The 23992-nt window shown below is 46.1% G+C and overlaps 1 protein-coding gene across 2 annotated transcripts in view; it reads left to right on the top strand.

Annotated features, from left to right (window-relative positions):
• Positions 1-23992, top strand: part of RPAIN (RPA interacting protein) — a 46482-nt gene that overhangs the window by 14697 nt on the left and 7793 nt on the right. For both annotated transcript variants that reach the window (XM_069226672.1, XM_069226673.1), the window contains exons 3-5: positions 1712-1784; positions 4605-4716; positions 4864-4927. In XM_069226672.1, the coding sequence (XP_069082773.1) occupies positions 1712-1784; positions 4605-4716; positions 4864-4927 (249 nt within the window). The remainder of the gene's footprint in view (positions 1-1711; positions 1785-4604; positions 4717-4863; positions 4928-23992) is intronic.

Here is a 23992-nt window from a genome sequence, read left to right on the forward strand (position 1 = left end):
AGGACTAAACATGTTGTTGGATTACTGTTCCAGGGTTACGTTCCATGGTGCTGTTGGAGTTTGGCCTGTACCTGCCTTGCCAGACAGTAGTGTTGCTTCAATTGTTAAAACCTTGGTAAAAGATGCTTGCTGGTGTAAGTAGGAGAGCTCTTGAGAAATCTTCAAGACCGTGGACACATGTACTGCGTAAGTCACAGTGTACAAATGGAAGGCATTTGTCTGAATAGCACATCAATCTGGAGTCTTTCCCCCAGTGGAAGCCTCTGTAAAAGCGAGGTGCTTGAGTTAAGAGATGGAGCACTTCAGAGGTGAAATGACATTTGTCAGTGGAAAATGAGAAACCCAATTTCCGGCCAGACTACTTTCTGAAAGCAGACTGTTTGTTTTAGGACTTTGTTTAATTGTGGTTACCATCATGAATATGCTGTTGACCTAAGACCGTTTTTTTTTTTAACATTACCTAAGTGGTCCAGAAACTAACCACGGATGTTTGGGAAGGGGGTGCATAAAATGTTTGGGGGGGTGGGGTGTAATATATATATATATATTTTTTTTTTTTTCCCCCTACCCATATCTAAAGAGTGTGAACATTTGTGTGTAGATTCTTTGTCTCGTGTCTGTTATATTGGGAGGGCAGTTTCTCCTTAAATGACTACTTATGCTTGAATCTGTGCCCTCTAAATGGATAGTTTCCTATAGAGATTTAGGCCCTCATTATGAGTCTGGCGGTCCTAAGACTGCCAGACTTGCGCTCATGGGCGGACTGCCAATGTGGCAGTCCGACAGCCACATTATAAAAAATATGTGAGGCACTCACTGAAATGTAGTAAATTCAATAATCTAGTAATTTTACAAGAAAAATTATTGCCACGGTCACTTCACAAACTGTACAACATTGCTGAGAGTCCAAAAAGGAAAGAATATGTGTACAGCTCTTCATAATATTTTCCAGTCTTTGTAATTTATTCACATAGTGCTCTACACATTATGACTTTGGCGAAAGCGCCATGTTCCGACCACCACTTTTTCACCGGCCAATGGCCTGGCGGTGCCAGCAGTCTTAATCCGCCAGGGCAGCGCTGCAAGCAGATTCCTGTGTGTGCCAGCTTTTGCAAGGTGGTGGTGACTGGGTGCCAGGTGCCCCCATGGCACGCTTTTCACTACCTGAGATACAGGCAGTGAGAAACGCGACTGGTGCGGTCTTACCCGACGCACTGCAACATTGCTGTCTGCTCGATTACGAGCCGCTGTCAATGTTCCAGCAGGAAACTCATAATGGGGCCAGCAGACGTAAGACCGAACTGGCGGTCTTCTGAATTAGTGAGTTTGGCGGAATTTCGTAATGAGGCCCTTAGTAAAGATTTAAGAATGGACCAAGTAGTTGCACCAGTACTGAAGAATTTAGACTAAATGTGATTCCTCAAATGACCCCATTTACTCTTGTTTAACTGTTTATCCCTAGTCAAACAAAAAAGTCGAAATGAAAGCTGTTGTAGCATGATGACGGTCATTTTGTAGTGCATGCGCTTCTGTGGCACCATTCTCTAATGTAACTCTGACACCCTACGCTTCATCAGATTTGACGCATTTTGCCTTTCAGAAACCACTTTTTTTTTTTTTTTTTCTCCATCAGTCCTCCCATTGCTCTGTTTATTGTAATTTGGTTTGTTATATATACATGTCTTTTGAGTAATTCTAATCTTCATTGCAGGTTTTTGGTTTGCTACAAGATTCTGATGAACTGGCCCTGCTAGAGGAAATTAAACAAGAGTTAATTTTAGAAGGTATGTTCCGATTGTGCATTCCATTACCAATGAATGAATACAGTTACCTCTTGAAACGGTGTTATGTGCCGCTAACTGCATAATCTGCCTGACCACTTTAAGAAGTGGTTAAATTGAGTGCAGAGAGACATTTTGCACAACATTTTGGTAACCACATTAAAATCTAGAAATGGGTGAGAATCCTATTGGGCAACAGAAGCGTAGGTTAAAATGCTCCTAAAGGAAACAATTGCATGGTGTAGCTTTACAAATTGGGAGATATTGCTGAACTTCCTGGCTGAAGAAATGTTTTACAAGGTTGAAAAAATTGTTTTGGATTTCTTTTTGAAAGGCTGGTGAGGTGTTTGTGTGTGTGTGTGGTGTGTTTTTTCTTTTTTTGTATATATATAATATAATTTTTTGTGCCCTACAAAGTGCGTGAACCTGCACCCAGAACAGTTTGCAACATCACAGGGAATCAGGGCATCAGCATATGTAGACTGAGTACAGGGCATCAAGCAACAGGATAAGATTTGTGGATAACCTGAATGACATTACAGTACAAACTTGGAGCTATGTTGCAGTGCATGATTGGTCTCATCAGCAGGATCCACTTTGTAATGCTTTAACACGCTCCCCTAGACCTTGATAAATTTACGTGGGCATACTCTACTCTTATAAGTGACTTTCTGCTGCCATTGACATGTCCATCCCTGCCATCATTTCCCAAAAGGTCGGGACCAAAGTCTTATGTCTTAGCCACAAGGTGTCCCAGGTTGAAAGTTTGGCCAGTGGGACATCAACATCAGTTGGGACACAGAGTAGAATGTACTTAGGCTTGAGAGGAATGTGGACTCGCAGTATGTTGCAGAGCTCCCTCACCACCTTCTGCCAATATGCCTGGACAGCTGGGCAGCCCCAGAGCATGTGCACAAAGGTTCGCTCCCTGCACCCCCTTGCTCCGTTGCATCTTAGTCCGGAGATACCATTTTCTGTAGCCACTCTCTGTCCCAGTAAGACCCTATGTAGTAGTTTGAGCCGAATCAGCCATAGCTTGGACTTGATGGCCACATCCCTTGAGTGCATCAGAGCTGCCTCATAATCCACATTGTCAGTCTCTCCCATGTCCCTTACCCACCTTTCTCTCAGCTTCCCCATTGTCGGGCATGTTATTGACTGTTTTTTGTAGGTGAGGGAGATGGCCTTTATTTCAAGCTCTTCCATAAGCAAGCTAACCTCAAGGTGAGCATGTTTGGCTATGTCTAGTTCTCCTAGCCCATCTGCCTGCCAAGCATGTTTCAACTGCGCTTATTTTAGTATTGGTTTGGGTGCATGTGGTAGTCCCTCTGAAGGGAGGTAAGTGGCTTCCCATCTTGATCTTCCAAGAGATCCCCAATCTGAGAGATTCCAAGAGTGTTGCATGCCCCAAATCCCTTGACTTTTTCCCAGTTCCCGCATCATTGTCCCTTCCCACACAAGCATTACTCAGGTCACCTTATTCGCCCATTCTGTACACCAGGTGGCTTTCTTCCAGGTCTCCAGTGCCACCTGCGTACCCAGCAGCAACTGTCAAAAGCCCTTCCCTCTGTATTTATGGTACTGGTGTGACCAGGTGTGTAACAGTGCTTGTTACAACCCATGTCGAGCGCCTCTGAGATGCGGGTGCTCAATCGGTTATGGTTGCCAGTTCTGAAATCCATTAATAGGCCCGACGTCTGGGAGGTCAGTCCCACCGTTATGGGAGACCCTTCCGTCATTCCCTAGTAGAGTCCTCAATTTCCCCCTCTAATTGGCAAACCTACCCTCCCAGATAGTATTCTCCATTGTTGTGTGAGCAATGCATTTCAAGAGCAGAGTCCTTCATGGATAAAGTATAATCCTATGCTTGGAAGTGTGGTGCACTCTTAGGTTAGGGAATAGGTTAGGCATAGCAGTACCATCTGTGATTGACTTTCCTGTAGCTAAATGGTGGACTAAGCTAGCCAAGGGTTTTGAAAGTTTTATATGGGCTTTCGTGGGTTGCAGAGAATGCCGTAGGGGTTGGGGGGGGGGGAGAGATTGGAGTTTTCAGATCCCAAGGTTTTTCCCCTCCGTTGCTATGCTGTCTTGCAGTCTAGTTGTGCTCTGCTTCAAATGGGAGATTGAGTATTTTAAAAAGACTTTGGTATTTTGAGTTACAGGTAACCTTTTGGGGATCGGTAGATAGATTAAAACAGAAGATGAATAGAGATTGTAGCTGCGGGGGAGGGGGTTGATGCCACCCCTGTGTCCTAACTGTTTTGAGGGTGTGATCTGGATATATCATTACCGTGTGTTATAAGGGAGCGAGGTTTAGCAGTGTTCTGGGACTATCTTGCATACATAGCCAATTTGGAGGGTGTGTGACTGTTGCGAAAGAAGGTAGGGCAACTTTCATGCTAAACTGCTTCACAGAAGATTAGGAAGCTTTCAATGGCTATGTGGAATGACCTTTTAATGTACATGCTTAACATGCAGGTAGAAAGGGTGTATTGTTGATAGCACAGCTCCTAGGTCTAATTCCACCCAGAACCATAGAGAAGATAAAGATCTACTTAAATTGGATCTTATTGAGCACAAGTTCTGCAGTGATGTCTGTATGTAAATATTTAAACTAAGAAATCTGTCATTGCCTCTTTGGTGTTTTTGTTAACACAAGTACAAATGGAATTAGAAATGGACCTGTGCAAACTGATTTAATCCAGAGATAAAGTGAATAAAAAAATTGACATGCTGGTGTGTAGAATGTAAAATGATTAAAACGTTATGATTGAGACCCCCACAGCAAGACCATAACCACTTGAGAGCTTTCTTTGAATACAGAACAGTGCATGGTTGAAGAAATTGAACGGGTCCTTCGTTTTGAAGAGGAGTGTCTCAACTCTGTTATCGAGCTCAATACAGAAAACCAGGTTGTCTGTCCAGTATGTAACAGGTAAGGTTTCCTAAGGACTTGTATACCACATGACTTAGGATGCTCAATTCTCCACCCGCTGTTAATACTGTTAAAGAGCTCCTTGCATTAAAAAGGACCAAGATTATATGTCTTTTTTTTTTTTTTTTTTTCTCTCCTTTCCTCTAGGAATAACCTCACAGTTACAAGTCACTTTGTTCTGTGCCCCTGCGGCTTGTACATTAACACGAACGTGAGTAGCAGTGACATCAATGTTCATTGTGATTAAAAGATTTCCCCTGGGACAACTGTGCTGCAGCCATTGAAAATGTTGAGGAATCCCTGTAAGCCGAGTTAATTGATGATTTGTGAGTTTCACAGTAGTTTGTATGTCTATTCGGAGTGTCAACAGCTGTACCAGTAAGTACCTGCCTGAGAAGTAGCTGAACAAATGTTTTCTTGGCTTCTTTCACAGCAATTGTCAGCTGTGCCTGGTCAAAACCAGGTTTATAAAGACTCTCCCTCCCCAACCTAAAGCTATAAATCTGACACTGTCAGTTTGAACAAGAACACATACTCTTGACTTGCTAGACCTCTCTCTCAAACAGATACATTTATGGACCTTTGGCCTGCACTCCTGCATTCTTTGCAGATTTGTTGCATTTTCTAGTAGAGTTGCATATCTGCTCCCTATAACCTGGAAATAGAGACAGACTCAAGGAGGCTCGGAAGTGCACAGAGGTTCTCCACATGTATATAAAGCGTTTCTGCACAGACGGGGAGAGCTTTAACACATGTTGTACAGAAGAGTTTTTTTTGTTGTTTTTTTTTACCTGATCTGGGTACTTTGAACCTCTGCAAGTGTGTGTCAATTGATAAGCTGTGTCTATTGTGCTGTACATTATTGTAAGGTGCTGACTGATAGTCCAGTGAGAGCTTTACAACAACTTAACTCACTCTTCCGTCAACTTGTTGGATTCTGATCCTGAACATATCCCAAACAGGGAATCCAGGCAAAGTCTCATGAGAGATTTGGATTGATAACTGCATTCAAACTGAGTTGAAGTATGTCTTTGAGGCCAGCCTTCATAACTGTAATACTTTGGCTGATGCAAAGGTGCACATCGGACCTGATCTATCAAAACTAATTTCTGCTTCTATTATTTTGGCCCTAAAGTGCCTTTCATGGGCTTCTCTTCAACTGTAGTATCTCTAGTGGCATTCTCTCAGAATCGAAGTAGCAAAAAAATGCCTTGCATACTGTAGGAAGTTGGCTCTGTATGTGCTATTTCAAAGTAAGGAATAGCATGCACAGAGTCCAAGGGTTCCCCTTAGAGGTAAGATAGTGGCAAAAAGAGATAATACTAATGCTCTATTTTGTGGTAGTGTGGTCGAGCAGTAGGCTTATCCAAGGAGTAGTGTTAAGCATTTGTTGTACATACACATAGACAATAAATGAGGTACACACACTCAGAGACAAATCCAGCCAATAGGTTTTTATATAGAAAAATATCTTTTCTTAGTTTATTTTAAGAACCACAGGTTCAAATTCTACATGTAATATCTCATTCGAAAGGTATTGCAGGTAAGTACTTTAGGAACTTCAAATCATCAAAATTGCATGTATACTTTTCAAGTTATTGACAAATAGCTGTTTTAAAAGTGGACACTTAGTGCAATTTTCACAGTTCCTAGGGGAGGTAAGTATTTGTTAGGTTAACCAGGTAAGTAAGACACTTACAGGGCTTAGTTCTTGGTCCAAGGTAGCCCACCGTTGGGGGTTCAGAGCAACCCCAAAGTCACCACACCAGCAGCTCAGGGCCGGTCAGGTGCAGAGTTCAAAGTGGTGCCCAAAACGCATAGGCTAGAATGGAGAGAAGGGGGTGCCCCGGTTCCGGTCTGCTTGCAGGTAAGTACCCGCGTCTTCGGAGGGCAGACCAGGGGGGTTTTGTAGGGCACCGGGGGGGACACAAGCCCACACAGAAATTTCACCCTCAGCGGCGCGGGGGCGGCCGGGTGCAGTGTAGAAACAAGCGTCGGGTTCGCAATGTTAGTCTATGAGAGATCTCGGGATCTCTTCAGCGCTGCAGGCAGGCAAGGGGGGGATTCCTCGGGGAAACCTCCACTTGGGCAAGGGAGAGGGACTCCTGGGGGTCACTTCTCCAGTGAAAGTCCGGTCCTTCAGGTCCTGGGGGCTGCGGGTGCAGGGTCTCTCCCAGGCATCGGGACTTTAGGTTCAAAGAGTCGCGGTCAGGGGAAGCCTCGGGATTCCCTCTGCAGGCGGCGCTGTGGGGACTCAGGGGGGACAGGTTTTGGTACTCACAGTATCAGAGTAGTCCTGGGGTCCCTCCTGAGGTGTTGGATCGCCACCAGCCGAGTCGGGGTCGCCGGGTGCAGTGTTGCAAGTCTCACGCTTCTTGCGGGGAGCTTGCAGGGTTCTTTAAAGTTGCTGGAAACAAAGTTGCAGCTTTTCTTGGAGCAGGTCCGCTGTCCTCGGGAGTTTCTTGTCTTTTCGAAGCAGGGGCAGTCCTCAGAGGATGTCGAGGTCGCTGGTCCCTTTGGAAGGCGTCGCTGAAGCAGGATCTTTGGAAGGCAGGAGACAGGCCGGTGAGTTTCTGGAGCCAAGGCAGTTGTCGTCTTCTGGTCTTCCGCTGCAGGGGTTTTCAGCTGGGCAGTCCTTCTTCTTGTAGTTGCAGGAATCTAATTTTCTAGGGTTCAGGGTAGCCCTTAAATACTAAATTTAAGGGCGTGTTTAGGTCTGGGGGGTTAGTAGCCAATGGCTACTAGCCCTGAGGGTGGGTACACCCTCTTTGTGCCTCCTCCCAAGGGGAGGGGGTCACAATCCTAACCCTATTGGGGGAATCCTCCATCTGCAAGATGGAGGATTTCTAAAAGTTAGAGTCACTTCAGCTCAGGACACCTTAGGGGCTGTCCTGACTGGCCAGTGACTCCTCCTTGTTTTTCTCATTATTTTCTCCGGCCTTGCCGCCAAAAGTGGGGCCTGGCCGGAGGGGGCGGGCAACTCCACTAGCTGGAGTGTCCTGCTGGGTTGGCACAAAGGAGGTGAGCCTTTGAGGCTCACCGCCAGGTGTGACAATTCCTGCCTGGGGGAGGTGTTAGCATCTCCACCCAGGGCAGGCTTTGTTACTGGCCTCAGAGTGACAAAGGCACTCTCCCCATGGGGCCAGCAACATGTCTCGGTTTGTGGCAGGCTGCTAAAACTAGTCAGCCTACACAGGTAGTCGGTTAAGTTTCAGGGGGCACCTCTAAGGTGCCCTCTGGGGTGTATTTTACAATAAAATGTACACTGGCATCAGTGTGCATTTATTGTGCTGAGAAGTTTGATACCAAACTTCCCAGTTTTCAGTGTAGCCATTATGGTGCTGTGGAGTTCGTGTTTGACAAACTCCCAGACCATATACTCTTATGGCTACCCTGCACTTACAATGTCTAAGGTTTTGTTTAGACACTGTAGGGGTACCATGCTCATGCACTGGTACCCTCACCTATGGTATAGTGCACCCTGCCTTAGGGCTGTAAGGCCTGCTAGAGGGGTGTCTTACCTATACTGCATAGGCAGTGAGAGGCTGGCATGGCACCCTGAGGGGAGTGCCATGTCGACTTACTCATTTTGTTCTCACTAGCACACACAGGCTTGTAAGCAGTGTGTCTGTGCTGAGTGAGGGGTCTCTAGGGTGGCATAAGACATGCTGCAGCCCTTAGAGACCTTCCTTGGCATCAGGGCCCTTGGTACTAGAAGTACCAGTTACAAGGGACTTATCTGAATGCCAGGGTGTGCCAATTGTGGATACAATGTTACATTTTAGGTGAAGGAACACTGGTGCTGGGGCCTGGTTAGCAGGGTCCAAGCACTCTTCTCAGTCAAGTCAGCATCAGTATCAGGCAAAAAGTGGGGGGTAACTGCAACAGGGAGCCATTTCTTTACACAAGCCCCCCCCAGCCCACAGGCCAGGAGACTCAGCCCAAGCTGGGAGAGTCTTCCTAGTCTGTCAGGCGAGGAAGAGTAGGAGAAATAGGCTGGTTAGTTGCAGGGCCTACTCTGCCTTACATCCTTCTGTTCAGGTCATTCCCTTTGAGGAACTGACCTACTTCCACAGTGATAGGACCTAGTCTGAATTGCCTCTTGTCTGCCTCTTCAATGTCTCCACCCATTCTTTCTATTTTGGTCTTAGAGGTATCCACCTCTGCTAACCTTATCTTGGCCAGGGTTACCCCTAGCTTACCCAGAGAGGTTACCCAGAGCTGGAGTAACCCCACCATGACCAATAGGGTCAGGGGGCCTAACTTGCTATTTGGCATGGGGTCAGACCACCATGCTAAGGATAGTGCAGCCATAAAGGCTAACTCCCAGCAGAGGCCACTGACAGCTGTCAGTGCCCAGAACCACACCTTTAGCTCTTCACCTAAAAGGGAAGGGGCTAAGTTACAGGCCTCTTTGGGTTCAGGTTGCCTGTCTGCTGTATTAGAGTGGGGGGTTACCACATCTTGTAGTAAACACCCTTCTTCCACTCTTTCTTCTGTTAGCTGAGGAGCCACCCACTCAGGTTTAACAGTTGCCTGACTAGCCAGGACTTCTTGTGGGTCAGGTTGGACTTTATCAGGGCCATTTTTGGAGTTCTCCCCTACTGGAGCAGAATCTCCTTGGCTTGCTGTAACCTTGGCTAAAGGTTGTCCACCCTTCCTACTCTGTTTTCTTTTCTTCTTCTTCTGGGGCCTGCTTGCATTTACTGCAGAGGCAGGACTTCCAGAATCCTTGGGAGAGGACTGGCACTGGACCAGTTCCTCTCTTGATCTCTGACTAACCTCTGGGTAGTCATTTCCAAGGAGACAATCAAGGGGGAGGTCTGTACTGACTACTACCCTTCTCCAGCTAAGAGTGCCACCCACTTCTATGGGCACTAAAGCCACAGGCCTCTTAGTGACCCTGTCTAGGCTAACTCTTACCCTGGCAGTCTCACCTGGGATGTACTGGTTTGAGAGCACCAGCCTGTCATGCACAATAGTGTGACTGGCACAAGTGTCTCTAAGGGCAGTGGTTGGGATTCCATTCACCAGTAGGTGGTGGAAGTGTCTACTTCCCTCTGGAATCTCCAACTCACCTGTTGGGCCCTGTTTCCAGTTGAAGGCTAGGAAGACCTCCTCATCTGAGGAGTCATCTCCCATGGCTACACTGGTTACCCCAGGAATTTTGTTCTGGGGTTTGTTTTTGGGACAAGAAGTGTCCTTGGTGTGGTGCCCAGACTGTTTACAGTTGTGGCACCAGGCCTTAGTGGCATCCCAGTTCTTACCCTGGTACCCACCTTTGTTTTGGGTTGTGTCTTGGGGCCCACCCACCTGTTCTGGTTTTTGGGGGCCTACAGAGGACTCTTTTTCTTTGTTTCTAGTGTTACCCACTTTCTCCTGGGGAGTTTTTGTAACCCCTTTCTTTTGGTCACCCCCAGTGGAAGTTTTGGTTACCCTAGTCTTGACCCAGTGGTCTGCCTTCTTTCCCAATTCTTGGGGAGAAATTGGACCTAGGTCTACCAGATACTGATGCAACTTTTCATTGAAGCAGTTACTTAAAATGTGTTCTTTCATAAACAAATTATAAAGCCCAACATAGTCACACACTTCATTTCCAGTTAACCAACCATCTAGTGTTTTTACTGAGTAGTCTACAAAATCAACCCAGGTCTGGCTCGAGGATTTTTGAGCCCCCCTGAATCTAATTCTATACTCCTCAGTGGAGAATCCAAAGCCCTCAATCAGGGTACCCTTCATGAGGTCATAGGATTCTGCATCTTTTCCAGAGTGTGAGGAGTCTATCCCTACACTTTCCAGTGAACATTTCCCAAAGGAGAGCACCCCAGTGAGATCTGTTCACTTTTCTGGTTACACAAGCCCTCTCAAAAGCTGTGAACCATTTGGTGATGTCATCACCATCTTCATATTTTGTTACAATCCCTTTGGGGATTTTTAGGATGTCAGGAGAATCTCTGACCCTATTTAAGTTGCTGCCACCATTGATGGGACCTAGGCCCATCTCTTTTCTTTCCCTTTCTATGGCTAGGAGCTGCTTTTCCAAAGCCAATCTTTTGACCATCCTGGCTAACAGGGGGTCATCCTCACTGAGAGCATCCTCAGTGATTTCAGAAATGCTGGACCCTCCTGTGAGGGAAGCAACATTTCTGACTATCATTTTTGGAGACAGGGCTTGAGAGGCCCTGGTCTCCCTATTTAGGACTGGAAGGGGGGAATTGCCCTCCAAGTCACTAATTTCTTCCTCTGTGAAGTCATCCTCAGAGGGGTTGGCTTTTTCAAACTCTGCCAACAGCTCCTGGAGCCGAATTTTGGTAGGTCTGGAGCCAATGGTTATTTTCTTTATATTGCAGAGAGACCTTAGCTCCCTCATCTTAAGATGGAGGTAAGGTGTGGTGTCGAGTTCCACCACATTCATCTCTGTATCAGACATTATTCTGCTAAGAGTTGGAATACTTTTTAAAGAATCTAAAACTGTTTCTAGAATCTAATTTCAAACTTTTAACAAACTTTTAAACTCTAAAAGACAATGCTAAACAGGGACTTAACACACAAGGCCCTAGCAGGACTTTTAAGAATTTAGAAAAATTTCAAATTGCAAAAATGAATTTCTAATGACAATTTTGGAATTTGTCGTGTGATCAGGTATTGGCTGAGTAGTCCAGCAAATGCAAAGTCTTGTACCCCACCGCTGATCCACCAATGTAGGAAGTTGGCTCTGTATGTGCTATTTCAAAGTAAGGAATAGCATGCACAGAGTCCAAGGGTTCCCCTTAGAGGTAAGATAGTGGCAAAAAGAGATAATACTAATGCTCTATTTTGTGGTAGTGTGGTCGAGCAGTAGGCTTATCCAAGGAGTAGTGTTAAGCATTTGTTGTACATACACATAGACAATAAATGAGGTACACACACTCAGAGACAAATCCAGCCAATAGGTTTTTATATAGAAAAATATCTTTTCTTAGTTTATTTTAAGAACCACAGGTTCAAATTCTACATGTAATATCTCATTCGAAAGGTATTGCAGGTAAGTACTTTAGGAACTTCAAATCATCAAAATTTCATGTATACTTTTCAAGTTATTGACAAATAGCTGTTTTAAAAGTGGACACAGTGCAATTTTCACAGTTCCTAGGGGAGGTAAGTATTTGTTAGGTTAACCAGGTAAGTAAGACACTTACAGGGCTTAGTTCTTGGTCCAAGGTAGCCCACTGTTGGGGGTTCAGAGCAACCCCAAAGTCACCACACCAGCAGCTCAGGGCCGGTCAGGTGCAGAGTTCAAAGTGGTGCCCAAAACGCATAGGCTAGAATGGAGAGAAGGGGGTGCCCCGGTTCCGGTCTGCTTGCAGGTAAGTACCCGCGTCTTCGGAGGGCAGACCAGGGGGGTTTTGTAGGGCACCGGGGGGGACACAAGCCCACACAGAAATTTCACCCTCAGCGGCGCGGGGGCGGCCGGGTGCAGTGTAGAAACAAGCGTCGGGTTCGCAATGTTAGTCTATGAGAGATCTCGGGATCTCTTCAGCGCTGCAGGCAGGCAAGGGGGGGGATTCCTCGGGGAAACCTCCACTTGGGCAAGGGAGAGGGACTCCTGGGGGTCACTTCTCCAGTGAAAGTCCGGTCCTTCAGGTCCTGGGGGCTGCGGGTGCAGGGTCTCTCCCACGCGTCGGGACTTTAGGTTCAAAGAGTCGCGGTCAGGGGAAGCCTCGGGATTCCCTCTGCAGGCGGTGCCGTGGGGGCTCAGGGGGGACAGGTTTTGGTACTCACAGTATCAGAGTAGTCCTGGGGTCCCTCCTGAGGTGTTGGATCGCCACCAGCCGAGTCGGGGTCGCCGGGTGCAGTGTTGCAAGTCTCACGCTTCTTGCGGGGAGCTTGCAGGGTTCTTTAAAGTTGCTGGAAACAAAGTTGCAGCTTTTCTTGGAGCAGGTCCGCTGTCCTCGGGAGTTTCTTGTCTTTTCGAAGCAGGGGCAGTCCTCAGAGGATGTCGAGGTCGCTGGTCCCTTTGGAAGGCGTCGCTGAAGCAGGATCTTTGGAAGGCAGGAGACAGGCCGGTGAGTTTCTGGAGCCAAGGTGTAGGAAGTTGGCTCTGTATGTGCTATTTCAACGTAAGGAATAGCATGCACAGAGTCCAAGGGTTCCCCTTAGAGATAAGATAGTGGTAAAAATAGATAATACTAATGCTCTATTTTGTGGTAGTGTGGTCGAGCAGTAGGCTTATCCAAGGAGTAGTGTTAAGCATTTGTTGTACATACACAAGACAATAAATGAGGTACACACACTCAGAGACAAATCCAGCCAATAGGTTTTTATATAGAAAAATATCTTTTCTTAGTTTATTTTAAGAACCACAGGTTCAAATTCTACATGTAATATCTCATTCGAAAGGTATTGCAGGTAAGTACTTTAGGAACTTCAAATCATCAAAATTGCATGTATACTTCAAGTTATTGACAAATAGCTGTTTTAAAAGTGGACACTTAGTGCAATTTTCACAGTTCCTGGGGGAGGTAAGTTTTTGTTAGTTTTACCAGGTAAGTAGGACACTTACAGGGTTCAGTTCTTGGTCCAAGGTAGCCCACCGTTGGGGGTTCAGAGCAACCCCAAAGTCACCACACCAGCAGCTCAGGGCCGGTCAGGTGCAGAGTTCAAAGTGGTGCCCAAAACACATAGGCTAGAATGGAGAGAAGGGGGTGCCCCGGTTCCGGTCTGCTTGCAGGTAAGTACCCGCGTCTTCGGAGGGCAGACCAGGGGGGTTTTGTAGGGCACCGGGGGGGACACAAGTCCACACAGAAATTTCACCCTCAGCAGCGCGGGGGCGGCCGGGTGCAGTGTAGAAACAAGCGTCGGGTTTTCAATGTTAGTCTATGAGAGATCTCGGGATCTCTTCAGCGCTGCAGGCAGGCAAGGGGGGGGATTCCTCGGGGAAACCTCCACTTGGGCGAGGGAGAGGGACTCCTGGGGGTCACTTCTCCAGTGAAAGTCCGGTCCTTCAGGTCCTGGGGGCTGCGGGTGCAGAGTCTCTCCCAGGCGTCGGGACTTTAGGTTCAAAGAGTCGCGGTCAGGGGAAGCCTCGGGATTCCCTCTGCAGGCGGCGCTGTGGGGGCTCAGGGGGGACAGGTTTTGGTACTCACAGTATCAGAGTAGTCCTGGGGTCCCTCCTGAGGAGTTGGATCGCCACCAGCCGAGTCGGGGTCGCCGGGTGCAGTGTTGCAAGTCTCACGCTTCTTGCGGGGAGCTTGCAGGGTTCTTTTAAAGCTGCTGGAAACAAAGTTGCAGCCTTTCTTGGAGCAGGTCCGCTGTCCTCGGGAGTTTCTTGTCTTTTCGAAGCAGGGGCAGTCCTCAGAGGATGTCGAGGTCGCTGGTCCCTTCGGAAGGCGTCGCTGGAGCAGGATCTTTGGAAGGCAGGAGACAGGCCGGTGAGTTTCTGGAGCCAAGGCAGTTGTCGTCTTCTGGTCTTCCGCTGCAGGGGTTTTCAGCTGGGCAGTCCTTCTTCTTGTAGTTGCAGGAATCTAATTTTCTAGGGTTCAGGGTAGCCCTTAAATACTAAATTTAAGGGCGTGTTTAGGTCTGGGGGGTTAGTAGCCAATGGCTACTAGCCCTGAGGGTGGGTACACCCTCTTTGTGCCTCCTCCCAAGGGGAGGGGGTCACAATCCTAACCCTATTGGGGGAATCCTCCATCTGCAAGATGGAGGATTTCTAAAAGTTAGAGTCACTTCAGCTCAGGACACCTTAGGGGCTGTCCTGACTGGCCAGTGACTCCTCCTTGTTTTTCTCATTATTTTCTCCGGCCTTGCCGCCAAAAGTGGGGCCTGGCCGGAGGGGGCGGGCAACTCCACTAGCTGGAGTGTCCTGCTGGGTTGGCACAAAGGAGGTGAGCCTTTGAGGCTCACCGCCAGGTGTGACAATTCCTGCCTGGGGGAGGTGTTAGCATCTCCACCCAGGGCAGGCTTTGTTACTGGCCTCAGAGTGACAAAGGCACTCTCCCCATGGGGCCAGCAACATGTCTCGGTTTGTGGCAGGCTGCTAAAACTAGTCAGCCTACACAGGTAGTCGGTTAAGTTTCAGGGGGCACCTCTAAGGTGCCCTCTGGGGTGTATTTTACAATAAAATGTACACTGGCATCAGTGTGCATTTATTGTGCTGAGAAGTTTGATACCAAACTTCCCAGTTTTCAGTGTAGCCATTATGGTGCTGTGGAGTTCGTGTTTGACAAACTCCCAGACCATATACTCTTATGGCTACCCTGCACTTACAATGTCTAAGGTTTTGTTTAGACACTGTAGGGGTACCATGCTCATGCACTGGTACCCTCACCTATGGTATAGTGCACCCTGCCTTAGGGCTGTAAGGCCTGCTAGAGGGGTGTCTTACCTATACTGCATAGGCAGTGAGAGGCTGGCATGGCACCCTGAGGGGAGTGCCATGTCGACTTACTCATTTTGTTCTCACTAGCACACACAGGCTTGTAAGCAGTGTGTCTGTGCTGAGTGAGGGGTCTCTAGGGTGGCATAAGACATGCTGCAGCCCTTAGAGACCTTCCTTGGCATCAGGGCCCTTGGTACTAGAAGTACCAGTTACAAGGGACTTATCTGAATGCCAGGGTGTGCCAATTGTGGATACAATGGTACATTTTAGGTGAAGGAACACTGGTGCTGGGGCCTGGTTAGCAGGGTCCCAGCACTCTTCTCAGTCAAGTCAGCATCAGTATCAGGCAAAAAGTGGGGGGTAACTGCAACAGGGAGCCATTTCTTTACACATACCCTTGAAACCAAGGAGCTGCTTATGTATTAGATGGACCAGTGAGTTCTGCTAGATAAAATTGTTTTGCTGGTGAAAAAAAAAAAATACAAAAGGACAGGGAAGTGTCATAGGCATTACGGGGGGTGGGGTGTATCCTTTACTTTGCATGCGTTACAACACATGCATCATTACAACGAATAACCTTTACCACGCATACCATTACGATGATTGTAATGGTATGCATCATAAGGGTTATTCCTTGTAATGACGGTGAAGGCTATTAGTGTCACTAGAGAAAAATGATAGATCATTCTGTTTCCTCAGAACGAGCTGCAATGTGCCTTAGGAGTGAGGTAAGGGCGATTGGGTCTGGGGGGTGCTGTTTTAAGAAGAGGGTTTGGGGGGGGTTATGGTTTAGGGTTGGGGGGGGTGGTCTTCAGGTTAAGTGGTGGGGTGGGAGTACTGTTTTTGGGGGGGGTGGTTCTCAGGCTAAGTGCGGGGCGGGTTGGGCCTGGGGTGGGTACTGTTTTGGGGTGGGGGTGTTAGGTTTTAGGGTGGGGGAGATAGTTTCTGGAGTGGGGGAATGGGCTGGGGGTGGTTACTGTTTAAGGGATGAGGGAGTTAGGTTTATAGGGGGTTGGGGACGGATTTTGGGTTTAGTGCGGGGGGGGTTGGGGACGGGGTGCTGTTTTTAGGGAGGGGGATGGGGTTAGGTTTTAGGTCAGGCGGTTTACAGACTTGGGGCCGGGAGATTGGGGGTGGGGTGGTTAGTGTTTTGTGGAAGTGTCAGGGGTTAGGATTTAGGGCAGGGGTTTGGGGGGGGGGGGGGGTACTGTTCTAGGATCTGGGTAGGAGGGTTAGGTTTTCAGGATTGGGGTGGAAAGACTAGGACTCGGGGTGGGGGATAGGGTTGGACAAATCTAGGGTTCAGGGAGAGGCATTTTCTGACTGAGGGTGGGGGGAGGTGAAGTCGCGCTAGGACCTTTACCACGCGTATGCCTTTAAAACACATATGCTTTTACAACATAATTTGTTGTAAAGGCATGCATGGTAAGTAAGGGATATGTGTAGTAATGGCATTCTCGTTGTAACGCACACATAACTACATGCGTTGCACTGGAATGCGTGATTCTGACATACAAGTGAGTAGCAGAGGTCCCAGCTGTGCATGCTGGACTTGGAAATACTACATCACATTTGCAGAGCAGCAATACGGATAACAATGCACACAAAGTGCTACTCCGATGCATTCTCAAGGGTCTACCTAGAGTTGGACGTGTCTGATTTCGAACCTGCAGGCCCGAACATCTTAATAAGTGTGCTAACCTGAATTATAACTGCAACCTATACGGAACCCAGGGAGCAATACTGCATGAGTTTCCCTGGTAATGGTCAATCCTATAATACGTTCGGAGACAAGTGGAGCTACAAACCCTCTTTTGTAGTATTACAACAGAATATGTATTTTAATTCCTTTAAAAATCCTATTCTAGTGCGTGAAACTTTAATGGCAACCACGCAGGATATGGACATTAATATAGCGGAGCAAGTTATAGATAAAAAGAAAACAAGAGATTCTAGCATTCTTTTTGATTTCTATAGTCCGAACAGCCTCACTCTTCTGCTTCTAGGTGCTATGCTAGGTTTTTACCCTGTCAGTAAATAAGACTAGCCTTGAGGTTCAGAGGTGGTGTGCAGAGAACCCGTTTCAGACAACAGGAACTGATACAATCATTCTGGATATTTATCACAGTTGTGCAGTGCTGGAACATAACCAATGACTGAAGGCCACTATTCTTGCTGCCACCATTGACTATAGCAGGTGATGGCCTTGGCACAAAGCTCCTCTTTAACTTGCAGCCTAATACTTATATATTTATTTATTTTTTTAGGATCTAGTTGGACCGCAGTGGTGGGTGACAGTGGCTGGGAAGAGGGATTTTGGAGGCTCCGAGGGCAGGGCAACCCCACCTTTCTCAAATCGTCATAGGGTGGGATCCAGGTCCATGCCTACTGACCCCACACTATGACGACTTGGACGAGTGGGATGGGGATCCATTAATAACTGGCATCAGCCATGTCCCGAGCTGATGCTTACACTTCCTGGGGGCTTCTGCAAAAAGTGATGCTAATTTGCATCATCTTGGTGTGGAAACATAGGCTTCAGGTACTTGCTGACATCATGGATACCTGAGGGTTTAAATCACTTCATCCTAGTAGTAGGATTTCAAATCTCCAACACAGGGTATCGGCTGTCTGTCAAGTACATCTTGTTTTCCTGCTTTATGTACCATCCACACTGATAATTACAATAGACTGCTTTTAATGTGATTTCCCAGTGTGGATGGTACATAGTAGGATAATTGGGTTGGGAGGGAGAGCCCCTCCGCCTAAAGAAACCAGACACCCCTGTAGTTATAAAACTTGCTGAAAAGCCTTTGTTTCAGAGAAACACATTGTTTGTTGAATGGTCTTTAGATCAAACAAACATTAAGAGCCTTAGTTATGTTGCTTTCGTAATAGAAAGCAAAGATGGAAATTGTAGACCTATTTGAAAATAAGATGCTATGTACTCCATATGTAGGATAAATAACATAGATGTGAATGTCAGCTTGATCATAATGTTTGTCTGAAACTTCTTTTTCTAAACATCCTGAAAAACTGATGCACTTTATGCCAGACTTTCTATAAGTTGTCTAATTATTTAGCAACATGAATTTCATGCAAGCATTAGGGGTACCTGAAAAGAAAGTGTTTACGATAACTCCTTAGAGTTGGTTACTTCAAGATAGACAGCAGTGAGCTGTTGAAGCCTGTTTTAATAAGACGAGCTCCATTCCCACTTAGTTTTAATTCAAAGCAGTATACTTGCCTGTAATCTCCAGCATTGGTGTTCTTCATTTATTTGCATGTAGCCAACGGCCTCATTGATCCTTTTATATTAGCAGTAAGTTAAATTGTGAAACTCGGTAAGAATATAATGTGTACATTGTATGGGAAAATAAATGCTTGAAAATCTGGAGGTGGAGCTTAGATACGATGATTTAGATTGGCAGTAACGGGTAATTGTAACTTGAATTTATTTATCGCTTACTACTTACTAATGAGAAGTTTAAGTGTTTTGTGGAGTGTAGTATGCAACTCTAGAACACAGGATTAGATGTTAATGGTAGATTAGTATTTTATCTATCTTTTCAGCATTAGTTAGGTTTGTGCTCTTGATTTCTTACATGCTCAGTAGTTTGGAGTAGGGATATAATGATGGGAGTGCATTTGAGGGCAATTAGTAAGTTTTTGTAAGTAGCGATTGTATGTGCTTGTTAGTTGGGTGACATGGCTAAACAAGCATCTGCAATGCAATAGGCCTCGCATTTGTTGAGTTAGAACTATTAGTGTTGTAAATGCATAACTGGACTTTTCTTGACACATAAACTGGTCAACCCTGCTGCATAATTTGATCCTGTCTGACACATAATTCCAGTGGCCCCGCACATAACTAAAGCACTTCCATTTATCTTCTTCCTCTCACTGCATCAACAATGAAAATATTGCCAAAGACAATTTAGAGACAGACAAACACAATGGGAGACAATAAAAGAAAAATGAGAGGCAGTGAGAGAGAAAGGGGGGCCTGACAGGATTAACATAGAAGTCAAAGCTGGGAAGAGATACAAGGATAAAACGGAGCTAGGTACACCCAAAAAGAGAAGCTGAGATTAAAAAAAACAAAGGCAAACCGAGATGGCAATGGATAGACGGAGAAAGGTCTGGGGAAACCATGAGACAAGGAAAGCGAGACAGAGAAAGACCAGGCGAGTGAGAGAAAACGCTTAATAGTCAGGGAGAGAAGATGGAGAGATGTGGGGGGGGGAGAAGCTGGGAGAAATGGAGCATAATAGGTGGACAGGGAAATGGAGAGTATGAAAAGACTGAGAAAGACAGACCAGGAGAGATGATGAAACAAAGTCTGGGATCTTTATCGAGATGTTTATCTCTGTTCATCTATCAATATCCGTCTTTACTTCTACCTTTTTTTTTTCTCTGTGTATTACCCTAACTGTAGATCTCACTCTTTCAATACCAACAGCTACTAGTTCAACAAGAACGCACCAGATGCTTATTCATTTGATATCACAAAAATTCTTATTCTCACTATGCACTCAGCTAAAGAACATACATCATATAACATTTTGCATGTTGATATTTGGGTGCCATATTTGCAGTGGACACGGGTTTTGTACCAGTTTTCAATCAAGAAAAAAGCAGTCATTGAAATGGGTATTTTTAGAGACATCCTATAGATTCGCACAAGTGCATCCCTGTTGGCCGATCTGAATTTCACATTATTATTACTTGTTGAGATGAAACTAGTGGGGGACTGAGCAAATTAGAGAAAGCGTAGCTGTTGCTTTGAACTATCCTAATGATGCATTTTATGTCTATTAAAAACTACTTGGTCGTCCACAGCCCCATCCATAAACACCATTAACTATGTAAATTAAAGATTTTTGTCACACAGCAGATGATTATTGGATCTGTTGGCCTGCAGCATCTGGACATAAGTAGACAGAGTGCTTATTTCTTACAAGAATACTCTCTGACTTCATAAAAGCTCAGAAGACTAAATGAAAAAAATCATACACAGAAAGTATATACAAAGCAGATGTGAGGATCCAGCTCATTTTCAGCACAATTATTAATTAGTAGGAAGAACTCTTTGAATTCCAAAGCTTACTATTTTACCCGTGGTTGAGGACATAAATAAATTCTGGAATAAGACTGGGAAATAAGCCAGTCTCGATGACACTGCTGATCGTTCATGCATATGTTAAATGTGAGAAATACCAGAAGACAAAGGAATTTTTTCACAAGTGTGTTCTTCTCATGTGGCCGCAGATCGAACTGAAGACACCAATACTGCCTGAGTGGTTTCTGTATCCTACATCCCTGGCTGTTAAAACACCCCATCAGCCAAGCAGAGTTTGGCCCTTTGGAGTATCATTGGAGAGCGAACTTTGAAAGGTCATCTAAATGTTAACACATTTAAAGGGATGCTTTTGCTGGGAAACTTAGTGCCACCCTCTTTTCCCCCACCCATATTTCAAAACTGCCATTCACCAACTTGTAGCAAATAATTTAAACAGACAACTCTGCACAGGGAGACAGAATGTGCACTGCATGGCCACCTTATTTGATATGTAAATAACAGATAATTAGGCCGGAAGGAGCCACGTTGGAGCGCCCGTCATGCTCCGCGGCTAGCCAGACGCAGAGGAGGAGGACGCGCATCGTGAGCAGGGTGCGTTATGTTTGTGTTTTGGAATTTCATTGTTTTGATTGCCCTGAGGCCGCCGAATTCTCTGAGGGGGTTTCTGCACCCCCTTGCTTGTCGTGAAAGTTAGGGAAGGATTAACATTTTTCTAGCTATCGCGTCAAGAATTTTAGAATCTATTAAGGACACGGAGGCGAGGATTATGCTTTCTCTAACTTTACTGATAAACACAGCAGCCAATAAAAACAACAATTTTTTCAAAACTACAAGTCCCATGAGCCTTAGCCCACCAATCCTAGCACGAGCACTGTCCATAAATATCCAGAACTCTATAGTCCTTCCTCTTTCTTTGCGGGAAAACAGACCAAACTTGCGGAACTTGATAACGAAATTCTTGCCAGATCTCTGTAAATAACTCCCAACGTTGAAAGATAACTGCATTAACGATGCTTCGTTGAAGTCCTTCATGATGTCGTGCTGGGTGTCCCTGAGTGAAAACAAAACGATCAACTAATATCGGATATCATGGGAGGGTACATAATTCACGTTTTAAGTTAAACCGATTTTAATCAATTACCATATAAATGACATAAAATTACAATACATCCTTTATCACACTAATGATATAAATGTACAGCTGGGTGGGATAATCCTCGCCTCCATGTCCTTAATAGAATCTAAAATTCTTGACGCGATAGCTAGAAAATTTTTAATTCTATGTCCGGACCGGAGGCTTCGGATTATGCTAGTTCAAAGTCTATTAACTACTTCCGACACCACGTCCACAATAGGTTTGTGGTAGAAAACTTTAAAAGTGGAATCGTTTGACCAATCAGCTGCAGCCATAATGTCTTCAAGTCTGGCTCCTGTCGCAAAAGCTTTGGAGGCCATAGCTCCTCTAACCGAATGAGCCCCAAAAACACTTATGTCAATGCCGATTCGGCTAATAACCATTTGACCCAACGGGCCAAGGTTGCTGCAGTGACCGGATTAAACGGTTTTTGTAAGGAAATCAGCAACTGACCCGAAACATTCTGCCTGAATTCTCGAGTGACATCCTCATAACTCTTCAAGCATTGAACCACGCATAATTTCTTGTTATGCGGAAAAGATGGATATGAAATACATTTGGATGCAGTTTTTGTACGTCTAGAAATGGAAAAAGATACTCCGTTAGGAGTGAATACTCTACCTGATAAATCCAGAGCTTTAACATCTGAGACCCTTCTGCAGGAGAGTAAGCATAACAGCATAGTCAACTTTGCGGATAACTGTTTGCGAGATAGTACGTCATTATCCGGCCAATTTCTAAGGAAATGTAAAATAATGTTAACATCCCATAAGGAGGTATACTTTGGTTGAGGGGGGTTTTACCATGCGAATGCCTCTAAGCAACTTGCAAATCAAGGGATGTTCTCCTACCGGTCTCCCCTGAATATGGGGATGTCCTGCTGACAGAGCTGAACGACAATTGTTAATTGTCCTATAAGCTAAACCCTGAGAGGCCAATTCAGACAAAAAATTGGCTATGACATGAATCTCTGACCCCAAGGGATCCACACTCCTTGTGTCGCACCAACGTATCCACTTCCTCCAGGCCTGTTCGTATCTCTTCTTAGTGGAGGGGGCCCAAGATTGGGATAAGAAAAACAATGCTGAATCCGAAACTCCAGGCACTTGCCATCGTCTCCATGCCATCAGAGTTAACAGCCCCTGAAGGATCAGAGGGTGAGAACTGTTCGATGGATCTAGAAGAAGGTACACCGACCACGGGATCCTCACCGGAAAGTCGCATGACTGGTTCATTGCGGAAGGGAACCATGGTTGAGCACTCCACCACGGGGTCACTAGAATGATTTCCGAGCGTTGGCGACGCACTTGTGCCAGGACGCGAGGAATCATCACAAAAGGAGGGAAGGCATAAAGAAGGTCTTTCGGCCATAACTGCATGAACGCGTCCGTCCCCTTCGCTTGAGGGTCCGGCCTCCAACTGAAGAAGCAAGGAACCTGGCTTTTCAAACGGGATGCAAATAAATCTATCTGACATGTCCCCCACCGAAGTTGGAGAGCTCGGAAAATGTTCAGTTTGAGCCTCCAGTTGCTGCCATCCCGAAGGAAACGAGAGTTCCAGTCTGCTGTTGTATTGGTAATGCCCGGAATGTATTCCGCTATTACCGAAATTTTCTGATTGAGGCAAAAGTGCCAGAATTCTTTCGCTATCTCCGCCAGGAGACGAGATCTGGTCCCTCCTAGGCGATTGATGTATCTGACTGCGGAGACATTGTCCATCCGCAGGAGAATGCAGCAATGAGCCTTGCGGGGAGCCAAAGATTTGATGGCGAACGATCCTGCCAGGAGTTCCAGGCAGTTGATGTGATAAGATAGTTCCCCCGGGGACCAACGGCCTCCAGTCTCCACTGGACCGCAACGAGCCCCCCAGCCCCAACGGCTGGCATCCGATTCGATCACTACATCCGGGTTGGAAGGGAAAATCGCTCTCCCATTCCATGCATCCATGTGATCTAACCACCATGTTATCTCCGTCCTGGCTTCCTCCGAGAGGGGAACTAGCTCTGAATATTGAAGACCTTTTTGGAGGTGTAGAATCTTCAATCTCTGAAGGGCTCTGTAGTGAAGAGGCCCCGGGAAGATTGCCTGAATGGATGAAGCTAAAAGGCCGACCAGTCGGGCTAGTGTCCTCAACGATCTAGTCGGAGAGGCAAGCGCTCTCCTCAATTCTTTCTTGATTAGATTCCGTTTGGTGATCGGGAGAATTAATAATGATGCTAGAGAATCTATCTGAAACCCCAGAAAATCCATACTTTGTGAAGGAATCAGGTTGGACTTCTCTGAATTTAGGATAAAACCGAGGTCCTGGAGCAATTTTATTGTCCAATTGAGGTGAGTCAGCACCAGATCTCTGTCCTGGGCCATGATGAGAATATCGTCCAGGTAAATAATTAGGCGCACCCCTCGTTCTCTTAAATATTGTACCACTGGGCGAAGGAGCTTGGTGAAACACCAGGGTGCTGAGGAGAGACCGAAAGGGAGCACCTTGAATTCGAACCACTGGGAATCCCATTGGAATTGTAGGAACCGTCTGTGAGGTGCAAAAATCGGGACTGAGAGATATGCGTCTTTGAGATCTAGCCTTACCATCCAGTCCTTGTCCCTTAAAAGATCCCTGAGAAGGTGAATGCCCTCCATCTTGAAGTGGCGATACACCATCCAGGAATTGAAATGTTTTAGGTTTAGGACCAGTCTGGATC

Source organism: Pleurodeles waltl, chromosome 3_2 (genome assembly GCF_031143425.1).
Source record: "Pleurodeles waltl isolate 20211129_DDA chromosome 3_2, aPleWal1.hap1.20221129, whole genome shotgun sequence".
Lineage (NCBI taxonomy): Eukaryota > Metazoa > Chordata > Amphibia > Caudata > Salamandridae > Pleurodeles > Pleurodeles waltl.